The sequence below is a fragment of the Platichthys flesus genome, chromosome 7, assembly GCF_949316205.1.
Source record: "Platichthys flesus chromosome 7, fPlaFle2.1, whole genome shotgun sequence".
Lineage (NCBI taxonomy): Eukaryota > Metazoa > Chordata > Actinopteri > Pleuronectiformes > Pleuronectidae > Platichthys > Platichthys flesus.
The window spans coordinates 7,484,867-7,507,953 of NC_084951.1; the positions used below are offsets into that span (position 1 = coordinate 7,484,867).

The 23,087-nt window shown below is 42.1% G+C and overlaps 1 protein-coding gene across 2 annotated transcripts in view; it reads right to left on the bottom strand.

Moving 5' to 3' along the window:
• Positions 1-129: 129 nt before the first annotated feature.
• Positions 130-23,087, bottom strand: part of prex1 (phosphatidylinositol-3,4,5-trisphosphate-dependent Rac exchange factor 1) — an 84,703-nt gene continuing 61,745 nt past the window's right edge. The window contains exons 22-41 of one of the 2 annotated variants that reach the window (XM_062391924.1): positions 22,792-22,967; positions 22,291-22,452; positions 21,471-21,681; positions 19,523-19,808; positions 18,689-18,904; positions 13,930-14,018; positions 13,264-13,346; positions 12,181-12,271; positions 11,914-12,042; positions 11,772-11,813; positions 10,632-10,849; positions 10,008-10,110; positions 7,543-7,686; positions 6,139-6,253; positions 5,341-5,407; positions 5,161-5,205; positions 4,286-4,461; positions 3,785-3,887; positions 2,715-2,782; positions 130-2,597 (exon numbers count right to left, since the gene is read on the bottom strand). In XM_062391924.1, the coding sequence (XP_062247908.1) occupies positions 2,555-2,597; positions 2,715-2,782; positions 3,785-3,887; positions 4,286-4,461; positions 5,161-5,205; positions 5,341-5,407; positions 6,139-6,253; positions 7,543-7,686; positions 10,008-10,110; positions 10,632-10,849; positions 11,772-11,813; positions 11,914-12,042; positions 12,181-12,271; positions 13,264-13,346; positions 13,930-14,018; positions 18,689-18,904; positions 19,523-19,808; positions 21,471-21,681; positions 22,291-22,452; positions 22,792-22,967 (2,567 nt within the window). In that variant the 3' untranslated portion in view covers positions 130-2,554. The remainder of the gene's footprint in view (positions 2,598-2,714; positions 2,783-3,784; positions 3,888-4,285; positions 4,462-5,160; positions 5,206-5,340; positions 5,408-6,138; positions 6,254-7,542; positions 7,687-10,007; positions 10,111-10,631; positions 10,850-11,771; positions 11,814-11,913; positions 12,043-12,180; positions 12,272-13,263; positions 13,347-13,929; positions 14,019-18,688; positions 18,905-19,522; positions 19,809-21,470; positions 21,682-22,290; positions 22,453-22,791; positions 22,968-23,087) is intronic. The other variant, XM_062391925.1, reaches the window with a different exon arrangement.

Sequence of the window (23,087 nt, forward strand, 5' to 3'; positions counted from 1 at the left end):
TAAAAAGTCAGCGACAATAGTATGCCCCTCATAAATGTTGAATGTACCAAAAATGTAAGTCGCTTTGGACAAAGGCATCAGCTAAATGACATGTAATGCAATATAAACCACATGTGAACAAGAAAAACATTTCATTTTACGAAAAACCATTGAGTATAAATACTTCATTTTAGATAAACCAGGTGGGATTAATACACAAATATTTGCTTACTCTGCTGTGAACCATAGATGGCACACACGTCCAGCACACAATACAAACTGACAGTATGTTGTAGAACTGTTTGAGGAGGACACACTAATGACAAGGAATCATTATGAGGAAGGCCTTGTTTATATGGAAGGGCCAAGAGTCCTTATGGGACGGAAACCTCTTAATCTTTGTGTGTCTGCATTTTCTATGTTGGATCATCAGGGCTCAACACTGCTGCCACGCTGAAAAACATTGTCATACTGTGAAGATTTTATTTACTAGCTTGTTAAGATAGCATTTACATGATCATTTTAGAAAGATTCAACAAAGATGCTTTGTACAGTTATTTTCAGGCAACACAAAAATTGCAAATAAAGTATGTACAGTAATGAAACATTAGAATAATGTAAATCAAATGTGTAATCAGTGACATATTTCTTTGTCCGGCTACACCAACATGCTGCAGTCATTAGCTAATTTAAACACACACTTAAGACCAGGGGTTTTCACAATGTACAATAAGAGCAAACTTGATATGGGAAATGATGATAATGCAAATATCCTCTGAGTTGTGTAGGCAAACCAATGGATGTAAATCTACAGTGACCATGCTACCGCCAGGCGACCTGTCGGGTCGGTTCCAACATGCTCATTTGGAACCGGACCTCTTTTAAACAAATAAAAGGACCAAGTGATCTGCTGATGCCGAACATCAGGGAGGATTCTGGAAGATCATTCAAACCTTTTTTACAGTCAAATACTAACACTTGTCAGTGAAGTTACACTCAGGGACGAGAAAAAAAACAACCTTCTCCTCAAATGCACAGCCACAAATACAAAATGTTTTATATACTATATTATTTCCATAAAAATAATGCATTTTAATGTGTAGCATTACTCTGCTGCCATAAGACACAACCTATCGTTTCCTCTGTCATAGTTACAGTTTGTATGTACAAGATATTAAAATCTTCAGTAAAATAATAGTAATGTTACTGTGAATAAGTCCTGGAGAGATCCCTTTGTTTACATCATCCACAAACTGCTTACAGTACTTTTTTTTACTAACACAGCCACTTGTACGGACCAGTCATTGTGCTTCTTTTCATACCTACAGTAAATATGAGAACATAAAAGCCAATTTAAAAGTAAACACAATGTCTTAGTTAAAAGAAGGCCAATCTTCAACTAGTACATTTTAAGTCATATATTAATAATTTAACGATGATTCAACATCCCGCCCTTTTGACCTGGCTTGTACAGTTAGTTGTAGCTTCCTTTGTCCTGATTGCAGATGAGCCAGCTTCTGTTCATCTTCACTCCCCTGAAGATTTCCTGATGTAATCAAGCTCCATAGACATAAATAAAATGAAATACACAAGCAGTAATGTCTAAAAAAAATGGCATGCCATTGGTCCTTTAAATATTATTCAATAAGTAGGCTGGAATGCTTTTAGATTCTTTAATACCTGATATAGAATAAGTGAGGGATAAAAAAAGCTCCTTCCAGACACAATAAATAACTATCCTTCATATAGTGCAGTAATACAGTACTCGCACTAATCCTACAGTAATTGCACAGTAACCACATGCAACAGGCTAAGGAAAAGAGCAGCCCAGCCTATCATCGGACTTTCTTTTTTTTACCTGGCCCCTCAATCCCTACTTCCATCTTTCTGTCTATTCTTTGACTTTCTGCGTCTATCCAGTCTGCTGTCTCACATGAATACCACATGTTCTACTTCACTTGGGGTCCCAATATTGAGCCCCGGGGAACGCCAGCCTAAACAGAGAAAGAGACCCTCTGGAGTCGCAGTCCAAGGCAAAATGGGATGACATCTGTGCTCAGGGTGACAGTCAGCTCAGCTACAGGTAGTTTGGTTAATCAAGTTAATCATACGAGCTCGGTTATGAGCACAATCGCTGCGGATGTTGTCTTTGTGAGATCTCCCTTCCACTCATGTTGTGAATACTGCGCACCAGATGTCAAGTCAATGGTGAAGACAGACAGCCATAGTAGTAATACTTCTCTCTGGGGTGTTTTTTCCCAGTACAACAGTACATGATTGGTCCTGAGCTTCAGGCTGTGTCAGTGTCCCTGTGGGTGCTCTCAGGTAACTGACATTAGTCATCTGCGCCATCTTGTTTAGTCTGTACTTTCAGCTGAAGACTCTAGTGGTATCCATTTTGGAATGATCCCTGTTTGATTGGGGGCGGTGGAGGGGTCAAAGGTCTTTCCATCACCAGTGTCTCTTGGAGGAAATCCGGTGAGACTCGCCCTCTTTTGCTGCTGTTGTCTCTCATCATATCTTCCTCTTCCACATTCACCCTCTCTCTGGCGAGTTCACTGGAGTGATGCTTTTCTTAGAGCTCTCCGTCCGAGGGTGGCAAACACAGCTTGAAGAGCCTGCAGAAAAAAACAAAAATGCAAATGAGACAAACCACCTTGTGTGCAACCACAAATGGTGCAGTGTACTGACAGTATGAGTTGAGGCGCCTGCTAGAACTGGTTTCTATACATTACCTTGGAGCAGACGGAGGCATCTGGTCCATTACCTTGAGATTTTTAGCAGAGAGCTCAACTCTTGCCCCCTGGTGGAATAGAGAACACATGTTATAAGCTCCACATTGCAGGGGGTTTAATTGTCTTGAAGGGCAACAATACTTATAATGTGAAGAAATACTGATATACCTGATATATTTTCAAGTAAGTATGTTTTGTAGGATTTTGCCTCAGGCATCCATCCTGTATCAATGTTATGACTGAGTTACTCATACTGCATTTGTAGTTTAACTCCAGCTGGATGATTAAAGAATACGTTTTACAGTGACAACAGGATCATACGTTATCATTTAAAACAACATTTATAGGACAACGCATAAAGTCACTGACTCTTATGTAACTGTTCTGCCATGAAGTGCTATACTTTTATGATGCATATAATGCTCAGCTTTTTACACTGTCAAGGAGTTATTTCAGTTATATTGAGCACTGAGGTGAGGGGTGCCGCTGCACTCGACTGTTATATTCAGAAGCGTTTCTAATATTCTGGTACATACTCTCATGTACATAAACAGGGAGGACAAGAAACCAGAAACTTTTAACTGAGATCTCATTAATAAATATATAATTAAATGTAGACAAATCTGAATAGTACTTCATTAAAAAAAAAGAGACAACTGAGTGTATATAAAAGTTGCCCACACCTTAAAGGGATAGTTCAACTAAAAAAGAAAAATAACACTGGGATCCACGTGAGAAAGCGGCTCCAGAAGAGGATTTCAGACGCCATTTAGGCTAAAAACATGGTGTAAATGAGGCTGTTTCAAGACAAACTTGATTGTCGGGACTAGCAGAGACTTACTACGTTTGAAGAATCTGTAACCATTTACTTCTATTGTATTGGACTTGGCTGAAACGCTGTTTACCCCTGAAACTCCCAAATAGTGCTCAGGGGTAAACAGCGTTTCACCCACCCCTCCATCCGCATAGTGGTGATAACATAATGAGTGCATTTACATTTTTCGGGTGAACTGTCCCTTTAAGGGACCAATGCTGGACCCCAGGCTGAGATAATGGGCCCCGTGGTTTACCTGTTTACGCATAATGTCCATGGTCTGCATGATGCAGCGCGGCATGAGGCCGTGGTTCCTGGCTAAGATCATTGCCTGCTCCAGTGTCACACTGAGGGTACATCTGCAAAGAGCAGAGGAGATGAAGATTAGTGCTTGAAACACACACACACACACATTTCCTGTAAACCTACTCTACTACGACTATCTAAGTAGCTTGAACCTAACCATAACCTAACTTTAAAACATATCTTCCCCTTAGAATGTAATGGTTAGCTTGGGGACACAATTTTTTTCCCCATAAGAAGCTAAGTCCCCATAAGGTGAGTGATACCTGGAGACAAACATACACACACATAAATGGATCTGCTGAATCTAGTGAATCTTAATTCAGTCAGTGAGGTACAGCTTCTTTTGAGGGTTCAGAAGTGCACGTCCTCTCCTCTGCACCACGTTGATCTCTCTTCTAGCCGGTGATACTACAGGAGCAGTGGAATAGTGTTGGTGTGGTGCCAGACTGACCTCTGCATGCCTGTGCCACACATGGTGATGTGGCAGGCTCCCAGGCGGTTACACAGCTCAGACGACACACACAGCACGCTGACACCCGACGGGTGGCCTTGAGCGCTCGGGCGCATGTTGATGTACGACTGCATTAGTCGACAGAGGTCGTCCAGTGTGTTGAGGGGTCGCAGCAGCTATGAGGGGATGGAAGTGAAGGTCAGAGAGGTTCAGGTTAGACTTTTAACAAGAAATTAGAAATAGAATATCAGATACGTGTCAATCTTACCAAAATGTTTACACACTACTGAGTTTTAAAATGAGGAGGAAATGTCACTTGTTTTCAGTAAAGTTCTATAACTTTTTGCAATTTACCCGAGACGTGACCGAATAATGTCTCGGGAAAAAAATTCAAAATTATTAGGATTGTAGTCTAGACAAATTCAACAAAAAAATTTGAAAAAGTTTGTCTGAGTTAGAAAGAAGTTATTTATTTAAATTATCTCAAACACTTTATTTCCCAATACTAGACTCAGTTGAGTAACAGACTTGCAAATAACAGGGAACAATACACAAAAAACAAAAGTACAGGTTCAACTCCCTGTAGTACTGAGGATCATGTTACAACATTAAAACCAGTCGCCTGTTTAATGTTGTGGCTGATCCGTGTATATTACAACTATTCTCTTAACAGTTTGAATCATTGGAATCTATTGCAGCTACTGTCAGTTTGGGTCACTAGAACTTTCTTTCTAATCTAATCATCACTGAGGTTGAGTTTAAAATGTTGATGTATTGAGGTTAGTTGGAGTTAATGAGGGGGTGTGGGGGGGGGGGGTCTTGATGAGCTAGTGGATGTTTCCAGTGGAGGGAAACAGGACAACTGTCCCTCTTACTTTGGAAATGCTTGGTTGCAGGTCTCTAACTTCAAGGCCCAGTATCTGTACTTGCATTTATATTCAGTCACAACATTATATACAAATGTTTACAAGAGCATGATATAAACGTATACACATTCCGTGGGCACAGCAGAAGCAGCAGATTGAATATTTACATCGGGATACATTTATATTTACCTGGTCAATCTTCATAGCTGTGGTGTTTGAGTCTGTCGGGAGATTGGACTTCTCCAAATAGAAAGCCCTGGTAGAGACAAGAACACAACTCTTCATCTGGTTCAGGAATCTATACATTTCATCCTCTGCCTCACTTTATGAGAGAGCTGAGTCACCAAACATCTAGAGTACTGCACTAAACAAAAATGCTTTGTTTATGGCAAATATTTCATCAACAACATGAACTCTAATAGACCTTTTTAAACAAAGTCCTATCAATACATTTAATACACTAGTCGAGCATTTTGCAACCGTATTAAAAAAACTGTCGGTAAAGAATCTTACAAGTTAACAATCTTGTTTTGGAATTAATAATTTGTTGTATAGGCAATGATCCTAGTCTCTTATTTATTCTGTGTGAAACACTGGAATCTCATTCTCTATTTCACTGAGCTCACACAACAATGAAAGTGTGTCCTTAGAGAAGCATTAACTCTGCCCATCTCTAGGGTTGATAGTCATACTAATGTTGGAGAAACAATACGATTACATTATGAAGGACTTTTGCGTTACTTAATGAGCAAAGTAAAAAAAAATCCTGTTAGCTGATGTGGGACGGGTTTGAATAAAGGAGGAAAAGTTATCATCTAGAACAATTCTTGACCTTGGAAACTGTTAAATGAAAATAAACACAGTATTCAAAGTGCAGTTTCTGCTTATGCAACACCACAGGGTGAACTCTCCCTTTAAGGTGAAACATAATAACAGTGCTGGTGAGTAAACTGCTGGAGGGCTGTGATGCAGTGTAGCACAGCATACCTGAGTCTACGGTAATAGGCCTTGACTTTCTCTAGTGACACAGCGTTGGTGCGCTGCTGGAACTCCTCCATGGCGCTGTAGTCCTGCTGGGACACTCCCTCTGGACGCTCCAATGCTGGGTAAATCAGGCGGGAAGTATTTGGGTCAACACACATTTATATGATCACATTACATTACACGCTCAAACGTTAACCCCCACTTCTGCCACTGTACAAATTCTTTGTTATTGTACTTAAAGACATTTTACATGTATCTGTACTTTACTCAAGTATATATTTTTCTGAAAACCTTTGATTTGAACTCCTGATTTTTTAACACAAATATCTGTACTTTTCCCATACCTGGCCTTATTTCAATTCAGATCCTCAAGTTAATACATTTCCTCCTGGACAATTTTTCATGCTCAAAATCTTTTTTTGCTTTAACCTCCGTTATAAGTACATCTTGCTTCTATTTGAAACAAAAGTGGTTTAAGTTTATTAGTCGTTTGTACGCCTAATTTGTACTTATTACTTTTTTACTTTAAAGTACATTTCAGACCCTGTACTTTTATAATTATACTTGAACAAAGGGATGAATTAGCACTCATACTTTTGCTTGAGTCAAAGTCATTTTAAAATGCTACCTGAGTAAAGAATACGTGTACTTTTGCAAAAAATCTTTTTGATTTACAGGATTCTTTAATCTGTATGAGAGCATATACTGCTCATATATATGACTGCCATCACACATTCACTCACACAGACCTGCAGTTTCACAAGGTACCAGATAACTTCTCCTCAACCTGTAGCCTACTCTCTTCTCCAGTAGGGGGGGATGTTGATTCAGATATCTGCACTACTGAATGTTTTGTTGCACTTTACTTTACACTGAAGTGCTTAAAAACAATATGAGCTCTCTCAATGGGAAATTAATGGATAATGGCAGACGGGCAGGATGCATAATGGTATCCACTCCCACTAGCGCCGGCTGTGGCTGATGGAGGATTAGAAGGAGCTCGGAAAGGAAAAACAGAATGTAAAGGTGGAGATTTTGTAACGGGCAACAAAAAGATTTAAAACTAAAGCACATAAAGCTATCAGGAACATACGCCCGAGTGAGAGGCTTCATGAGGCACCATGTGTATCTGAATGATTCAATTCTATATAAGTGATTTTGTCTAAAGATAAAATCAATGCATGTGAGATATGTGGCTTCTTTGGAATGTAGAAAAACCAATTCATACTCAGTAATAAATGGAAAAAAATGCTGAAGCTAAGGTACTGTGTATCATAAGGACAACAGCCTACCCTTCTTCATGTGACTATTGCATCACACTCTACCAGCTGATCTACACCCTGCACCTATTCCCCTGCAGTGTTCTCACTTTCTCCAGTTCCTCGTTCCCAGCCTGCTCAGTCTTACCCTTGGTGAAGAGGACCGTGTGGAGCTTGAGGCTGCCGCCGTTCTGCAACCGGCTGGGCAGCTCGCTGAAGTGACAGCTGTCCAGGTACAGGGTGACCCTCAGGGCCTGTCGGCTGCCCTCCACCTGGTAACACACCGGAGTGTCTGCAGCACACACACACACAAATACAAACACACACAGGCAGTAGTTATTATATTGATTAATTATAGTTTTGGCTTTAAGATATTTTGCTACACATGTCTAAAGACTGAATGCTAATGAGTTGATATTGTTTTGCAAATCACTTTGCATTTACAAAACTTTGCATTGAATAGAGAATAACAGTAAATTAATAGCAAAGTTTTTAAAAGAACAGAAAAAGAAACCTCTGCATTTTCGTTTGTTCCTTATTACATCCACCATGAAAGCTAAGTTTCCATCTCTGTTTGCTTGTTACTCAGCTGGATTTACCAAAAACTACTTCACCCTGTCAATTTTTAAGAGTTGTGGGGCATGAACCAAGGAGGAGCCCATTCGATTTTGGTGTAGGTCTGGCCGGATCCTGTTTATTGTGTGTGGTTTCATTAGGGGACTGTTGGGCCCCTGCAAACGTTTTCACTGAATACCAATCTGGTTGTAACAAGACCTCCAATACCTCCAACAAACCATTTGACACTGGATTTCTGTTATAGTGGAGGTTTCCATAAGCCAATAAGGTCAGCACTGCTGCATTGATGAGCATCATCATGTGTGTGTAAGTCTTTCTAAAATGACTACAATTTCTGCAGTTTGATAACATGTTCCACAACAGAAGGTGGAGAACTGACCGTGTCTCCACCATCATCTTTAGTTTTGTCTTGACACTGACGGACTGACACACATTAAAGGAAAAAGTGACACATGTCTATTTAAATGTTACAGTAGTTAACTGTGTACTAGTCATGTTAGGAGCAGCTGGGAAATATCATTGCAAAATGTCATTGTCTGACAGATCTTTTATTCTTAAGAAATTCTTATGCAACTGAAACAATTGCGTTGTTTATAGAATTTGTCATTATTGTGTCACTTGTCTTCAGAGCAGTAACCTTTTCCAATCCGACCATCAACACACAAGTAGGAATCATTTATAAGTCTGACGCTGACTTGCGCTGACGCCTCCTAACATTTTGTGACTGCAAGACACGAGCGGTTGTCGGATAATGGAAAAGATGACCTTTACTGAGCGACCTCTAGGGTCAGCGCTCTTTCCTGGAGAAACCATCAAGATGTAATCCTGTGGAATTGGCTGTGAGTCTTGAGGCTGAACTCAGAGACTTCAGAGTTACAGACTCCGTGTTGCGTTCTGCCTTACTTTAGCTCCCAGGCTGCAGAAGACACCATTAACAAATCAATACTGTCGAATGGACGCTACGACCTGAGCTGATTATTCAACTGCCGGAAAGCAGATGGTTAGAAACTATTCTTCCCTTGAAAGTGAAAGAGTCTGAACACTGTGTTCACCAATAAACATCTGTCACATGTAATAAATAAAGTACAACATAAATGACCAAGTCAATGTGTTACATGTTTATGCAGCGGTTTGTGTGTTTGTGCACAATGTATGCATGCAAACTCCCAATATTTCCATCTGCCGAGTATAAAACCTAGAATAGTAAATCCCTGCCTCATCCATAGCTTTGCCGACTCCTCCTATAATGGGAAATGCATGTTATGCTTTTCCTTTGAGCGGCAATCTCTGCTGGCCATATTGAGGCCGTTGAAAAGAGAACTGATTCAGGATGATGTTGTCATTTGTATCTGCAGGCTTTAAGGCTTCTGGCCGCCTGCAGAACCTTTGGTAAATACAGATACCAAAGTTATTTAAGGCACCAATAGGCCCCGGGTCTTATATACTTTATATACACACGCAGGTCAAGACTCTGACAATGGCCACCTTTGAACAACCCAGGTGCATCCTCAGACTGCGGCAGTACATCTCTGTGTTCTGACCTTGAGTGTTTTGAGGACGGACCCTGTCCAAACCATACATTTTTGAATTTTCATGCTCTGAGAGAGCGATTCTCCACTGCAGCATATACATGTCGATTAAGAATATAACATGTAACAATGTATGTGTATTTAATTGTAATGTTTTCTCTGGGTGTTTCGGCCACGTCTTTTAGACCTGAAGTTTAAATGATGCCCTGAACAGCCTGTCAGGAGGAACCATGTTATCTGTAATGAAAGGACAAAGAAACTACATGCTCTGCCCTTGTGTAAGATGATTTACGGATCCATTATAGTGTTGTTTTAGCTCCCTATTCAGTCGCTCCTCACTGACACGAAAATTAAATCTGCAATGGCAAAATGACAATTTCGCCCTCAATAGCTACCATAGATCCATATAATGGAACAGTATTCAGAGTTGGTGAAACCATACAGCTGCTGATTAGCAGCCGTCTGGTTTGAAAGGGCCAAGTCAGTCTTTGTTGGTGAGGTCTCTTACTTGCGACTAGACACTCGTCCTCCAGTTGCCTGAAGAACACAGTGACTTTGTCCAAGTCCAACAGGGCCGCCTTGGTATCTTCCAGCATGGTCCGTTCCTCTTTCTGTCAGAGGAGAGAAAAAAACGTTCAGGTCACGCCAGGTGGGTTTGGATAGTTGTGACAACAGTGAAATCCATAAATAACCCAGGGTATTTGATTTAGTGACACATTACCAAACTGGATACAACAGGAAATGCACACCATGATTAGGTTTGTTCGATTTTTTCTAAATCAGGGACCATGCAATTTACACTGAAGGGTCAATTATATGTCCAACATCCAAGCAAAATTCCCTGATTTATGTGCACATTCAAATTTGAGTCAGTCCTTGTTTGCTGTTATTTCTGTAGCTTTGATTCAAAACCAAACATGATTGAGTATATTTTGAAAAATGTTCCTTGTTCAAGCACATTGAGTTCTACAAAAGAGTTAAAAATTGTACTAATCTTCATATTTACTGTTAGTAAATATGAGGCCAATCAGATTTCTGTTTTGGTCAGTGCCCCCCTGGCCTGACACCTGGATCCACCCTTGGGTGAGATCTCATCAACTTGTATCACATATTAAAAACCCTCTGTCCTCACCAGGTGCGGTGCTAGCGAGGACTGGAAGTGCAGCAGAACACCGATGACGGATATTTGCTCCAGCCACTTGCGGCTGGTCTCTTTGCCGTCTTCCTGGTACTCGCCAGCGTTGTTGAAGCGCGACCGGAGTGCCGCCAGCAGCTGCTCGGCAAGCGTGCACAGGGCGCCCGTCACCGCCTGGCAGAAGATCACATCCCGGCGCAGCTGCAGAGACGTATCTGGTGGGGGAGGTTGGACAGTGCATTGGAGCAGGTACATTGAAAGAGGGTGTATGGCATGTATGGAGAGAAGAGGGGAGTCAGGAAGACAGGCAAAGGAGAACAAGGTGAGAAGGTCAGTGGGCAGGAGAGGGTAAAGCACTCCAACCGTCCTCGTTTTATCATGTCTTGGACTTGGTCCTATACAAATACTTAATTCCATTAGCCTGACAGCCCCTGAGAGCATGTGTCCCATTAACTATCACCATATGCCACCGTGCAAAGTTCAAAGTGATCGGAGCATCATGTGCCTCGACACCGAACCTTTTCTGTACAAACACATCGAACAACTGGCCTCAACCTGGAAATGATCCCTCTCTGACTTTTTAGAATTATTAAATTATACTGGAAACTAAGTCAATTTAAACATCTGCTACATGTTTGGCAATGAAGCAGATGTCAAGAAACGAAAACATACATGACATGGGGCTATTATATCCACAAGTTTTCCCTATTAATGTAAAAAGTGGATATGCGTATTTTAAAAGAAATAGAGATAATACAAGTACAGCCTGATTAAAGGATTAAAAAGATTTTCAACATAAACATAATCATGATTTTAAATAAATCATTTGAAAATGAATAATCCTTTGAAGATTGTTTTAGGACCTACAGATGTCCTGAGGTAGAACTGGCTGTAATTTCATATGATGGATGATCTCATTTGCAAATTGCTCTAAATGGCAATCATTTAAAATACTCCACTTATGGGACCTATCCTGCTCGAGGTCTGCTGAGAGATTGCACAGCCTGTCTTCACTCCTATTCTGGTGATTTAATGGAAAATTTGAGCCGGTCTCTATCTAGTCTGATTATCTGCCACTACTGTGCTCTAAATATGAATATCGACTGATTCCTGTCTAACACTGACATGTCACTCTACCTGTGCACTTGAGCAGAGCGAGGAGAAGCTGGTTCTTTCCATCTGTAGGGGCAGAAGGAAAACAAGGTGGAATGACTGATTGAAACTGTACACGTCCACATGGCTGGAGAGTGTACATGTGCCGTGTGTGTGTTCAACTAACCGTCCACGAATCTCTGCAGGCTCTCCACCAGGGTTTTGATAGAGCTGGGTAGGTTCCAAGGGTCTTCTTGAATATTCTTTTGGATAACGTAACGACAACGAACTGTCCAGTCTTCGGTCTGGCGAAACTCTGTTTACATAAAAACCAGGAAATGTGTGACGATGCATGTCTGCTGTGTAACAGAAACAAGGCGACACAAACCAACACGCGGATACACACACACACATAGTTTATGCATGTGCACACAGACATAAAGGAAATATGTACCTGGTTGGCTGTGGTCAGAATAAAAGTGCTTGGTCTCCTCACAGGCCTTGGTCATGGCAGATCCTTTCAGTAGGCTGTTGATGGAGTCAACCTTTTGAAATAAAAGCGCACACACATACACAAATTGTCAGGTTATCAATCAGACTTGGTTCACAACTCATTCTCAACACGCAACATCTTCTTTTCTTCTGCCCGCTACCTCATTTCTCTCTGTGTCATTCAAACATACACACATGCTCACACACACTTACAACTCTGCAATAACTTTTAACTTTTAATCTGGGTCTTTCAGCATTAACGACAACAAGGCTTGAGTGTGTTTGAAAGCCCCATGAGCTGCTGTTTCCATGTGGAAAAAAGTATAGCAGTCAAAGAGGGTGTACCCCACGTGGAGTCAAACAACATCAAATGTTGGTAAGAGGAGAAAAAAAGAGAGGTATGGATGTCTTTAACTGAATCCACCTATCAGTTAAAGTCAATGTGTGTGTGTGTGTGTGTGTGTGTGTGTGTGTGTGTGTATGTGAGAGAGAGAAAGAGGGAAAGGTGGGGGAAAGAACAGGAAGAAAGGAAGTCAAGTGAAAGATGAGAGAGAAAGAGAAAAGCAGGATCCTGACCAGAGGACAGACGGAGCTCCAAGAGGTAACTCGGCCCAGATGTTGACTGATTACTATCACAATCATCTGTTCCAAATGGTTTGGCAGAGGGGGTTGGTTAAAGCTGACATGTGTGTGTGTGTGTGTGTGTTCTTTTTTCCATGTCTTACATGTCTTGGCTGTATTTTAAACTGCAGTTTAGTTGGTCCACATTGAAAGATTTTGTATCAAACTTATTTGTCTAGGGTTAAAGGTAGGGTTGGTAATTTGTTTCATGACCGGAGTCTTCAGGAGGATAGACAGACGCCACTGAAGCAGAGATGAGAGTCAGACATACGCGAACAAGTCACAGAAAACTTATAATTTGCATTTTTTCACAGTGCTCTTAATAACTTTTCCAGGATTACCAACCCTAACTTTAAGATTTTGTTAAAGGAAATAGGGTGGCTAAAACGCGCAATGGCACCTTGCCTGCACAAATTCAGCTTACCTGGTTGAAAAGGTGCTCGAGGCAGCCGTGCAACTTGTCCTGTTTGTCCGAGGGAATCCTCATGTCACAGGGCAGCTCGTCCCCTGGCAGCCGATAAATTACCAAACAAATAGACAGGGAGGGATCAGACTCTAGAACACCGGTGCTCACTTCACTTGTTTTGAACAATCTCTATCCATCTACTGATGTAAATTCTGATGCTTTGAATTACAGGCTGTTGATAAAAACAATGTGATGATAAACACATAATGAGCTATGTGGCGTCTATGAAATGTGGGATCTAAAATATCTGAGCACAGTCTCCTCATATCATATCAACATCATTGCCATGATATATGATCATCACCACACAGTAAAGAGTAATAACAAGTTAGAAAACTACTGATCTATATCAATGCAAACATGCATTATTAATTGTCTTTGTTTGACACACAGGAATCGTATATCTGCCTCAGCCTAGATTATGTTGTTTATCTTGAATTCAGTTTCTCATGCATAGGTTCTGAACTGATCATTGTTTCATTTGGAATGAAATGCAAAAAGCCAAAAGCAACAGAAAATGTGTAGCTGACTAAATACTCCAGTACTGCAGATATCACAGTGAGCCATGAACATCAAAGATGGCCAGAAAAAAGTTTCCTTTCATGCCATCCGTTCATTGATTACCTGATCCCATCTCATCGCTCCCCAGGTACGAGCTGTTACTCCGCACACTGGTGTAGGACAGGACCGAGTCTCTGTTGCTGTTGCATTCACTGCAATAACACACAAAACATACAAACACAAACAGTAAAAATCTGTTATACGTGGAGAAAGGGGTTCATTCCAATGTTAAACCACAGAAGGCCTTCTCTGATTTACAGTGCGTGAGACCGAAGGTAATTAAATGTTTCTCACAGTAACAACCAGCCCCTGGGTTACACAAAGAAGCATTCACTCAGCTGGGGCTGTATTAAGACGTCAAAACATTTGCCCGATAATAAATACTGTACATACATTAGAATCAAACTGTGGAGTGGAGCTCAGCTCTTTAATAAACACATACTCTTTTCAGTGCTGTCTGTGTGTTATGGCTCAGTTATCACAGGGTTTCCCCCAGCACTATCTTGTTAAGGCGGCCGCCTTAACAAGACTAGGGCCCCGCCTTGACTACCAATGTACTGAAAAAAATATTGGTGATTGGTCCGCTAACGCCAGCATTTCGGAATGGAAACTTCCTGTTCCATTCCCTACATCACAATAAACCAAAATCACAACTACGACTCTATAATTCGTGTGACAAGTGTGTTAAGCCAGCAGCGTTGTCCGGCTGACGGTGGCTGGTTAGAGCACTTACGGCACGTGTGTACGGTCACATACTGTTATAACGAACTTTCATAACGTGGCTAGCGGGCTAACCACCATGCTAACTGCGGTGGGAACAGCGCAAAAACCCGCTGACTTTAATCCCACGGCTCATGACACTCTTTCTCAAACACCGTCAGGTTAGAAGCAAACACTTTAGATCGATACTAACTAACGGTAGTAGTTAGTATCGGGTGTCCCTGCTGACTGTGTGTGGAAGCTGGGGGGAAGCTAGCTGCCTCCGTGTAGCTTCAAGCTGTTGCAGCTGTTGAATTAGCAACGCAGTTTGGAAACAAGACCGGGGAACCGCTGCGTTAAGACACGATAACATAAGCATTATGACCCGCTGGGTGTCACTTTATTCAGCAAAAACTGTCGCGTCATCAACATCCTTTTTCTGTTAGCTGCCATCGTTCACTGTGTGTGAGGAGCCGGGAGGACGTAAATAAACCAGCGTGGACTTCTTCTTTATACCTCATGAGGTAGGCTTCTCTAAGCTCGACTTCAGTTGCGCCATCTACTGTTCTGGCGGTGAATTGTTTTCACAACAAAAAGGCTCGTAGAACTATAAATCAAAAAGGGTCCGTCCGCTCCGTCCGTCCGTCAGTCCGCAACGGACTCGGAGTAGCATACATTGGCCTTAAGCTGCGTAAATGTCTAGTAATATCTCGATTTTAATTGGTCCATGAATGATATGTAACGTAAAGGCTTATGTGGCATACCATTTACGTAAAAAAGGCACAAAGAATGATGCTTATTTGCGTACATGTTAAATCATACAGAATCAGGTGCGCATGCGCGAAAACTTTTTTTTTCTTGCCGTCCACAATGAATAGGCGGTTAATTTGAACGGAATCCGACATCACAAACTGTCATCTTCAGAGGCAGCTTGATTTTTCTTAAAAACCGGCTTAAACCCTATTTTGTAGTGTCTGCATGTTTTCCACAACATTTGTACCTACTGTTGTTTATTTATATTGAAATAAACAGTTGTTTATTTCATTCATGCGTACTGGCATCTTTGAGCAAAATACCCCCAAAAATTTTCGCCGCGCCGCTACGCGCCGCGCCAACAGCACCGCCACCTGCTTACCACCTTGACTGACAGATTTACTGGGGGAAACACTGTATCAGTATACTACTTCATGCTGGTGCGTGATAATTTTAGCTCTTAAGTCTGCATTTATCTGTAGTACGTGAATCGACATGATAACCGGGCGCATGTGAGAGATTTAAGGGCTGAAAATTATACATTGCTTCTAGTGAGCGCGCTGGCGATCCCCTCAGAGGAGCGCTGAGTGATTCACAGGTTGATTTGCATGACTAATGGCTTAGGGGCGACTATAAGCTATAAAATAAAATCGACTTTGTCTGACTGTACCGTTATCCGGCTGGGCTGGATGAAAAAGTGGGGAGTGTCCGAGGTGGGTATCGACCTGCCGGGTCGTTGTGTGGGGCCTAATGTGTTTGAATATGTTTCTGTGTTGCAAGGGAAGGAGACTTGCTACATCAGAGCTACTGCAATAACAGGGAGAGAGTTAGAATAATGATATTATAGTAGTCTGGCATGAATTCTCCGCTGGCTTTCACTCCCTCACACCCATAATAACACACCATAATAAACTAATATATGTAAGTGTGCTGGTGAATGTTCTTGTCTTTGTCCTCTTTACCTCAATCAACTTCTTCTTATGATATTTCCGTCCTCTCATTGCTTCCCTCTTCGTTTGTTTCCAAATAAACACACAATCCCCACACAATGTCCCTGTATTGTTCCCCTTCTGGCTGCTTCTGCATGGAGAGTTGTGTTTTCCAGCTGAATGCTTAGACATACACACTCGGGCTATCATGCACAGAGACACACAAGAGGTGATTTCCAAATTAAGCTACACACACCTCCTGCCAAATGTATGAGCACCACTGTGACAATTATCCTGCTTGTAATAGTAGCAGATCTGGCCTAAACCTAAAATAAACATGCCAACACACACAAACACACACACACACACACTTGCATTAAGATTTCCATAGAGTGATGTATTCACAGCTCGAGATACAGGTGAGAATGCATTCACAGACACATGGAGAACACATTGCCATCCCAGTGAACAACTCATTAACGGCCGCCTCTGAGGCTGCTTCTTTAATTGTAGCTTGTAGCCATGTCTCATTTGCATACCGTCTATTTCTATGAGTGGCCATATGAGGACCAATGTTAATACTACACTCGAGCATGGGTGTGTGTTAATTGTCCAACAATGCAATTCATAGGGAGTACAACTTTTTCTGCCCGAGTAAGACAAGAAAATCTGCATTGGATTGATTTGAAAGGATCTCTTCTCTGAGCAAACAGCAGTAGTGTACAGGTGTCTTTAGCACGTTAGGCACGGACAAAAGATCCGTTACTAACACTTTCTGATGCTGCAAGTGAAAATAATTGACTTCTAAAATCTGGATCGGGACACACTCTAGATTGGAATGGACACCAGTCAAAAGGTCTTAACAGCAACACACTTGAACGCTAATGATTCGTGACAGACACAGTGTGCCAGACCTGGAACAGACGCTCACACACAGTCGGAGCGTGTGTGTAGAAGAAGCCAGTTTCTCCTTGTCTTTGTTCTCACATTATGTTCCTCACAGGCTGTGCTCGGCCCGTGACCTCCAACTGTTTAACTCTGCTGTGGTCTTTCACCACCTCAAGCTTTAATGTCTGATCCTCTCAGCAGGACACTTAAAAACGAGATACGCCCCCTACCTCTAAAACACAGTAGCACTTTTATTCAAATCCAAAATATTACAAGTTGGACGATTCATCTACATACACGCCTTGCACTGCTACCTTCAAGAGTGTATTCCACTGTTCTTCTAAACCCTGAGTAAACACCTCACTATGTTTGTGTGTGTGTGTGTGTGTGTGTGTGTGTGTGCGTGTGTGTGTGTTTACCACACACACACAACAGCCTACATTTTCCTTTACATTTTAATGCGATGAGGTAGTTGCATTTCACATGCCGTGGCCGGGCTGTAATGACAGAGTGGGTGAGGAGGCCGCGCCCCAAACATTTGGCTGTATTATACACCAGCCCACCGCACCAACAACCAATAACTACATCTTAGTGGGTGGTAGAGGGTGGGGCTCAGTGGAGCACTGCCCAATGAACTGTACAAACACACACACACGCACACGCGCACACAAACACAGAAACATCTGAATGAACTCGCAACAAGCAAATGACACAACCAGATCTGACCAAAACATTTTGAAGTCATTTTTAGCTCTCCATCTTGGTTAAAATGCCAACATCTGGAATGAGTTGCAGCCTCCAATGGGGGGAAATGAGCAGCATTACAGGGGTTATGTTTTATGGAGTCCTGTTAGAAATGTAGGTGTAAAACGGTGGTGTCTCATTTCTTCTTCGCTATATCTGGTATATTTTAGGTTTTTTTCACAACGATCATAACACCAATTAATAGTGATTTATATCGAGCAGCTTTTTGTGAAATAAAGAAAGAAAATTTGATTCTGTAATATTAGATTCTACTGGATTCAGAAAGATCATTCTTTTTTATGCTAGTAAGGTTCCAGTTGGAAACCATGGCAACATTTTAAACTCGAGCAAGTTTATGGTGTCTGCTTTTCTTGGGTCGTTTTCAGATATGTATTCTGGAGAATGTCAACCAATTAGGTTTTGACACAGCAGGGTCGCTGCAGCAGGTAGAGGCTCGAGGTAATTAATTAATTCTGTTGCAGAAATCACATGCTTTTGTTTACAGCACATCCACACCACACAGACACTATCGACGATATCTCTCTTGACATCTTCATCGGTGTCTACCTCATTTATCATCCACATAGATTTGAATTTCTAAGTCTGATCTCCTGCTGTGATCTCACATGGGTTCATTCGGACATTAAACACAGTATTTACTAGGGGGCTGGAAGGAGAAACTCTGCAGAAAGTCCCGAACCTCTCACTCCAACATTTGCGCTCTCACATAAAGCCCCTCCAGAGACTGACAGGAGGGTGCAGTGAAGGTCTGAAAGCTACTTTAGTGACCCAGTCTTTAAGCCAGTTACCTGTAGGAGTCCCTGTAGCTCATCGTGTCGTGACCCGAGTCCTCCTGGTCCTCCTCGTTCACCTTGAAGCAAACTCTTTTAATGCCTCCTTGCTCCACTCTCTCCTGGTCACAGCCGTCCTCGCAGGGGGCCAGAGTTGGCTGAGAAGGTTCGTAGACCGGAGGTTCCCCACCTTCCCCTTGGAGCTGTGTGGGCTCGGTGATGGATGACAAGAGGCTAAAGAGGAAAAGGATAGAAAAACAATATATAAATAGCATCCTGAGCATCAACACCGTATAATTCTTACTGTTAAATACAGTAATCCCGCTTTCACTATCCAACACACACTTCTTCACACCCCTTCCCTCTTTTTTCCTTGATGTTATCTGGGGCCTCACTCCCTGTTCCTGTACTGGCCCGGCCCATAAATATTTTGAGCCTGAAGAATGTTCCTTTTGTAAATCCTGAGCTTTAAATAAGGAAAAGGGCAGACAGACAAAGAGAGGCTGACGAACAGCCTCGGGAGGCCGATGCAGGGATAACAGCTCATAGCTATTTATGCAAAGATCTCAAAATGTCACTTTGAAGGCTATGAAAATCATCAACTTGCATATAAAACACCATTCGCCTGCCAATATTTGATAATATCACCAGCTGCTGAGGCTTAGAATACTTTCTAAATGGAGTAAATGCTTTTTTTTTTAATAGAAAGATGACACCTGTCAACAAGGTTAGAGATGAGAGGGTAATATGGAATCAGATCAAAGAAACAATAATATCCATATTAATATTAAAATGTATTTATGCTTTTCTGTTGTACATAATCAATGTACCTATAGTTTTGGTGAAACTTACACATCGATCTGAGCGACATACTGCTTCATTTCCCGCACAGCAACATCCAGGCGGCTGTGCAAGTGAATGTAGGCGTCCTGGGTCTCTGTGTCTTCGTGTTTGAGCAGGAAGCTCAGACCACCTTCGCCATGGCCGCTCCGTCGCCTGTCCGTCAACCCCTCGTCTCCGTCAGCGGCCACGTCCTTGTTGCCATCGACCTCATCCCCTTCTAGGCCGGAACAGTTCCAGCAGGGAGCTCCCATGCTGGTCACACAATGCTGGGTGTGGGACATAGGGTTCAGTAGTGCTACAGGAAAGGAAAGAAAAGAAAAGGAAAGGAGAAGAGGAAAGGAGACAGGAGAAACAACGTATTAGTAGCGGCTGAGTTAAAAAAAAAATTCACTCTATGACAATACATTTAGCCCAGATGTCCAAAACCTATGAAGTAACACTCTTGTCTGTTCTCAATTTGAACTTAATGGAAAACAACGTCTTAAAGGGCACTTGCGAGTGTGACTGATACGCACAGCAAGAGCAGGATTAGAAAAAACTCTTTACTTTGGTAGAATGCCAAATTTAGATATAATAACCGCATATGTATCAAAACTGCTGACGGATTATTACTTCCTTTCAGTATATGCTATTAGTGCAGAACACAGTGAGCAGAAAGCCCTTAAGACATGTTATAAACATTCCAGACATTTGTTTAATGCCAAGAGTTATAACGCAGGGATCTTTCACCTCAGGTAACACACCTCACCATTTTATTCAGTTTCTAATTGCAGCACTACAGGCTGGCTACACTCTCGCTGGAGAAACCATCATCCCTGTGGCCGTCTGCAGAACACATAATGAAAAACACCAGAGCTGAAGTGAACATCTCCCCAGTGCAACTGCGAGGCAGATGTGTCACTGGCAGCTGGTGCAGAGAGGAAAGATGAGGACGAGGCATACTGGAACAACGTAAGTAATGCTAAATGTCTGCTGTCTAGACAGCTGTATTGCATTTTCATCTTTGCAGAGAGTAGCAGGAGTTCAGTGTTTAAGCCTTGAGACTGTTTGTTAATATCCAGCTGCATCATAATAAAGTCACGTCGATGAGAGACGGGCCTCTACTTTTTGTATCCACGGATTAAAGGTCTAACTTGTATTTTCCTCTCTCTCTCTTGAAACGATTCCATGGTGAATTTACATTCCCCTTCCACTCAATCCCTTCCCCTCGCTTTCTTCTCTCCCCTTTGACCTCAGCAGCAGCAGCAGCAGTAGCGAGTGAATGGCCCACATTCCTACGCTGCCTCCAGGCGCCGTCTTTGCTGATATCATTCATTCACTTTTCATGTCAATAGTATGGCCTGGGGCTAATGGAGACTTAATGGCAGACCACTCATCTAATTTACCATGAGAATGCATTTTTTGAGACCTTACGGCTGCTGCGTGAGTTGGGGGCTGCTGCTCCCATCACGGTGCTGCAGCATTTAAAATGGTCATAGAAGGTAATTAGTCGAAATTATCACTGAGCCCATGTTAGGTAGGTTACGCTGTATTATTGTGAAGAGGTTGGATCTCAGTGAAGCTTGGATGTGGCAGTGGATATGTGACTGAGATTGAGCTAGTGTTTAAATCTTCCTGGAGAGAGGTGTGTGTAAAGCTGTTTTCTCTCATGAACTCCAAAGGATGTGCACACAATTGAGGCTGGACATTATGCAGTTTTGCGTCTGTTGGGTGTTAGAAATGGCATCATCAAATCCACTCACGCATGTGGAGGATCTCCGGCTGTGTTGTCACATCATCTCATTCGGACATTATTCTCAGTTTTTACAAGGAGGCTGTCTGGAGAAAGTCTGGAGAATGTCTGAATACTCTCACACGGACATTTGCGGCCTCACATACAGCCTCTCTGGAGAATGTCAGGAGCTTATCTGGAGCTCAGTGCATGTCTGAAAGCAGCTTGTGTGTGTGCTGTCTCTACCTTGATCAGGGTCCAGGCCAAACAGGGAGTTTTTGCGCCCAAAGCGGATGCTGAAAGTCCTGCCGGCAGAGGTGGCACACTTGGGGTAGGAAACCTGCATCAGGTTGATGTGGCAGTTGGTGGGAACAAAGTCCATGCAGCCCAGCGGGTGTGTGTGGACGCCGGCCTGCCTGAAGGAGGGCCACACCTTGTTCCTCAGCTCCAGGGCAAACTAGGATAAAAAAGGAAGGAAGGAATGATGAATAAGAAAAGTGTAGAGAAAGTTTAGTGAAAATACAAACTGCATGTGACTGACAGCTCTAATATTAGTAATGCATGATTCTAATAATCACTGACAAAACATTGTCAAGAGTTCTTAAAAATTAAGGTTAAGGACAAGTACATTCTAAATAACAAATATATTATTCAAGCTTTAAAAGTGTATAGAGATTTTGGAGGGGCTATATTTGATCATATTTAGGAGAGCTCTGTATAGACACTGACGTATGACCTAAATCCAAATACATATAACTCTCCACAGAGAAGCCTCTAAGAACCTTAGCTGTTGTAAACACTTAAAAGCATGCGAGTGTCAGAAAAATAGGAGCCAGTAAGAAATATACAAAGAAGAATAGAGATTATAGATCTTTTCAAATAAATGTGTGGAGACTGGTGTGAAAGCCAACAACGGAACTTGTGCTATAAAGGTCAATGGGAATGAGCAGAGGACATATTTATGTATAACAATTCACATCTTGTTTGACAGTGTATATATATATATATACATGTGCTGTATTTATGTACAATATGTTTAAGAGAAAGTAGAATTGTGTCGTTGTACCTGTTGATAGCTACTGATACGCCGTCGGATACTCTCCAGCTTGGTGTCACAGATTTGTCTGAACTCGTACTGAGGCATGGTAACTACTCTGTCGCTCTGGGAGATGAGCTGGCTGCAGTTACGAACAAAAAGGCTGTCGTCAGCACAAAATGCCTCCAGGATCTGTAGAAACACGAAACATCAGTGAGGATGCAACACTCCTACAGTCAAAGTTTATTCAGTCACAATCAAGATAAAAATCTAATTCAGAGTAGCGGCAACATTAACAACAGCTTAAACCACAAGGGATGCCAAATTAGCCTTTTGCTGCCATTAGATCTTGTCAATAGTAATAATAAAACTACAGTTTCAGTGAGCTACAAACAGGGAAAGAACCAGGTTGGGACAAGTGGAAAAAAATAACCGAAGTATAGTATGACTTGATGGCGGATCCCCGAGTTATTCTAGAATAAAGTAGCTGACAGCTAAGTCAAATACTTCACCTCATCCTTTCATAACTACCTTAGCAGTGAGGTTGAAGCAACCTTTTGGCTCCACAACCTTCTCCAGCACGTTGCTCTTGACGCCGGCAGTGCTGACATACTCGTAGACCACGCCGTGCTCCAGGTGGACGTTATCCACCGTCAGACTGACCAGAGGCAGCTCATCGAAGAGGGAAAGCCTCCCCAGCCGGCAATCTGTGGAGCACAATATTGATGTTACTCAATGTGTAGGTCATTGAGTAACCATTATGAAGTCAGGAGGAAGAGGAGAGGTAGAGTCATGCCTCATGTTATGTTATTAGCACCTCATCAGCT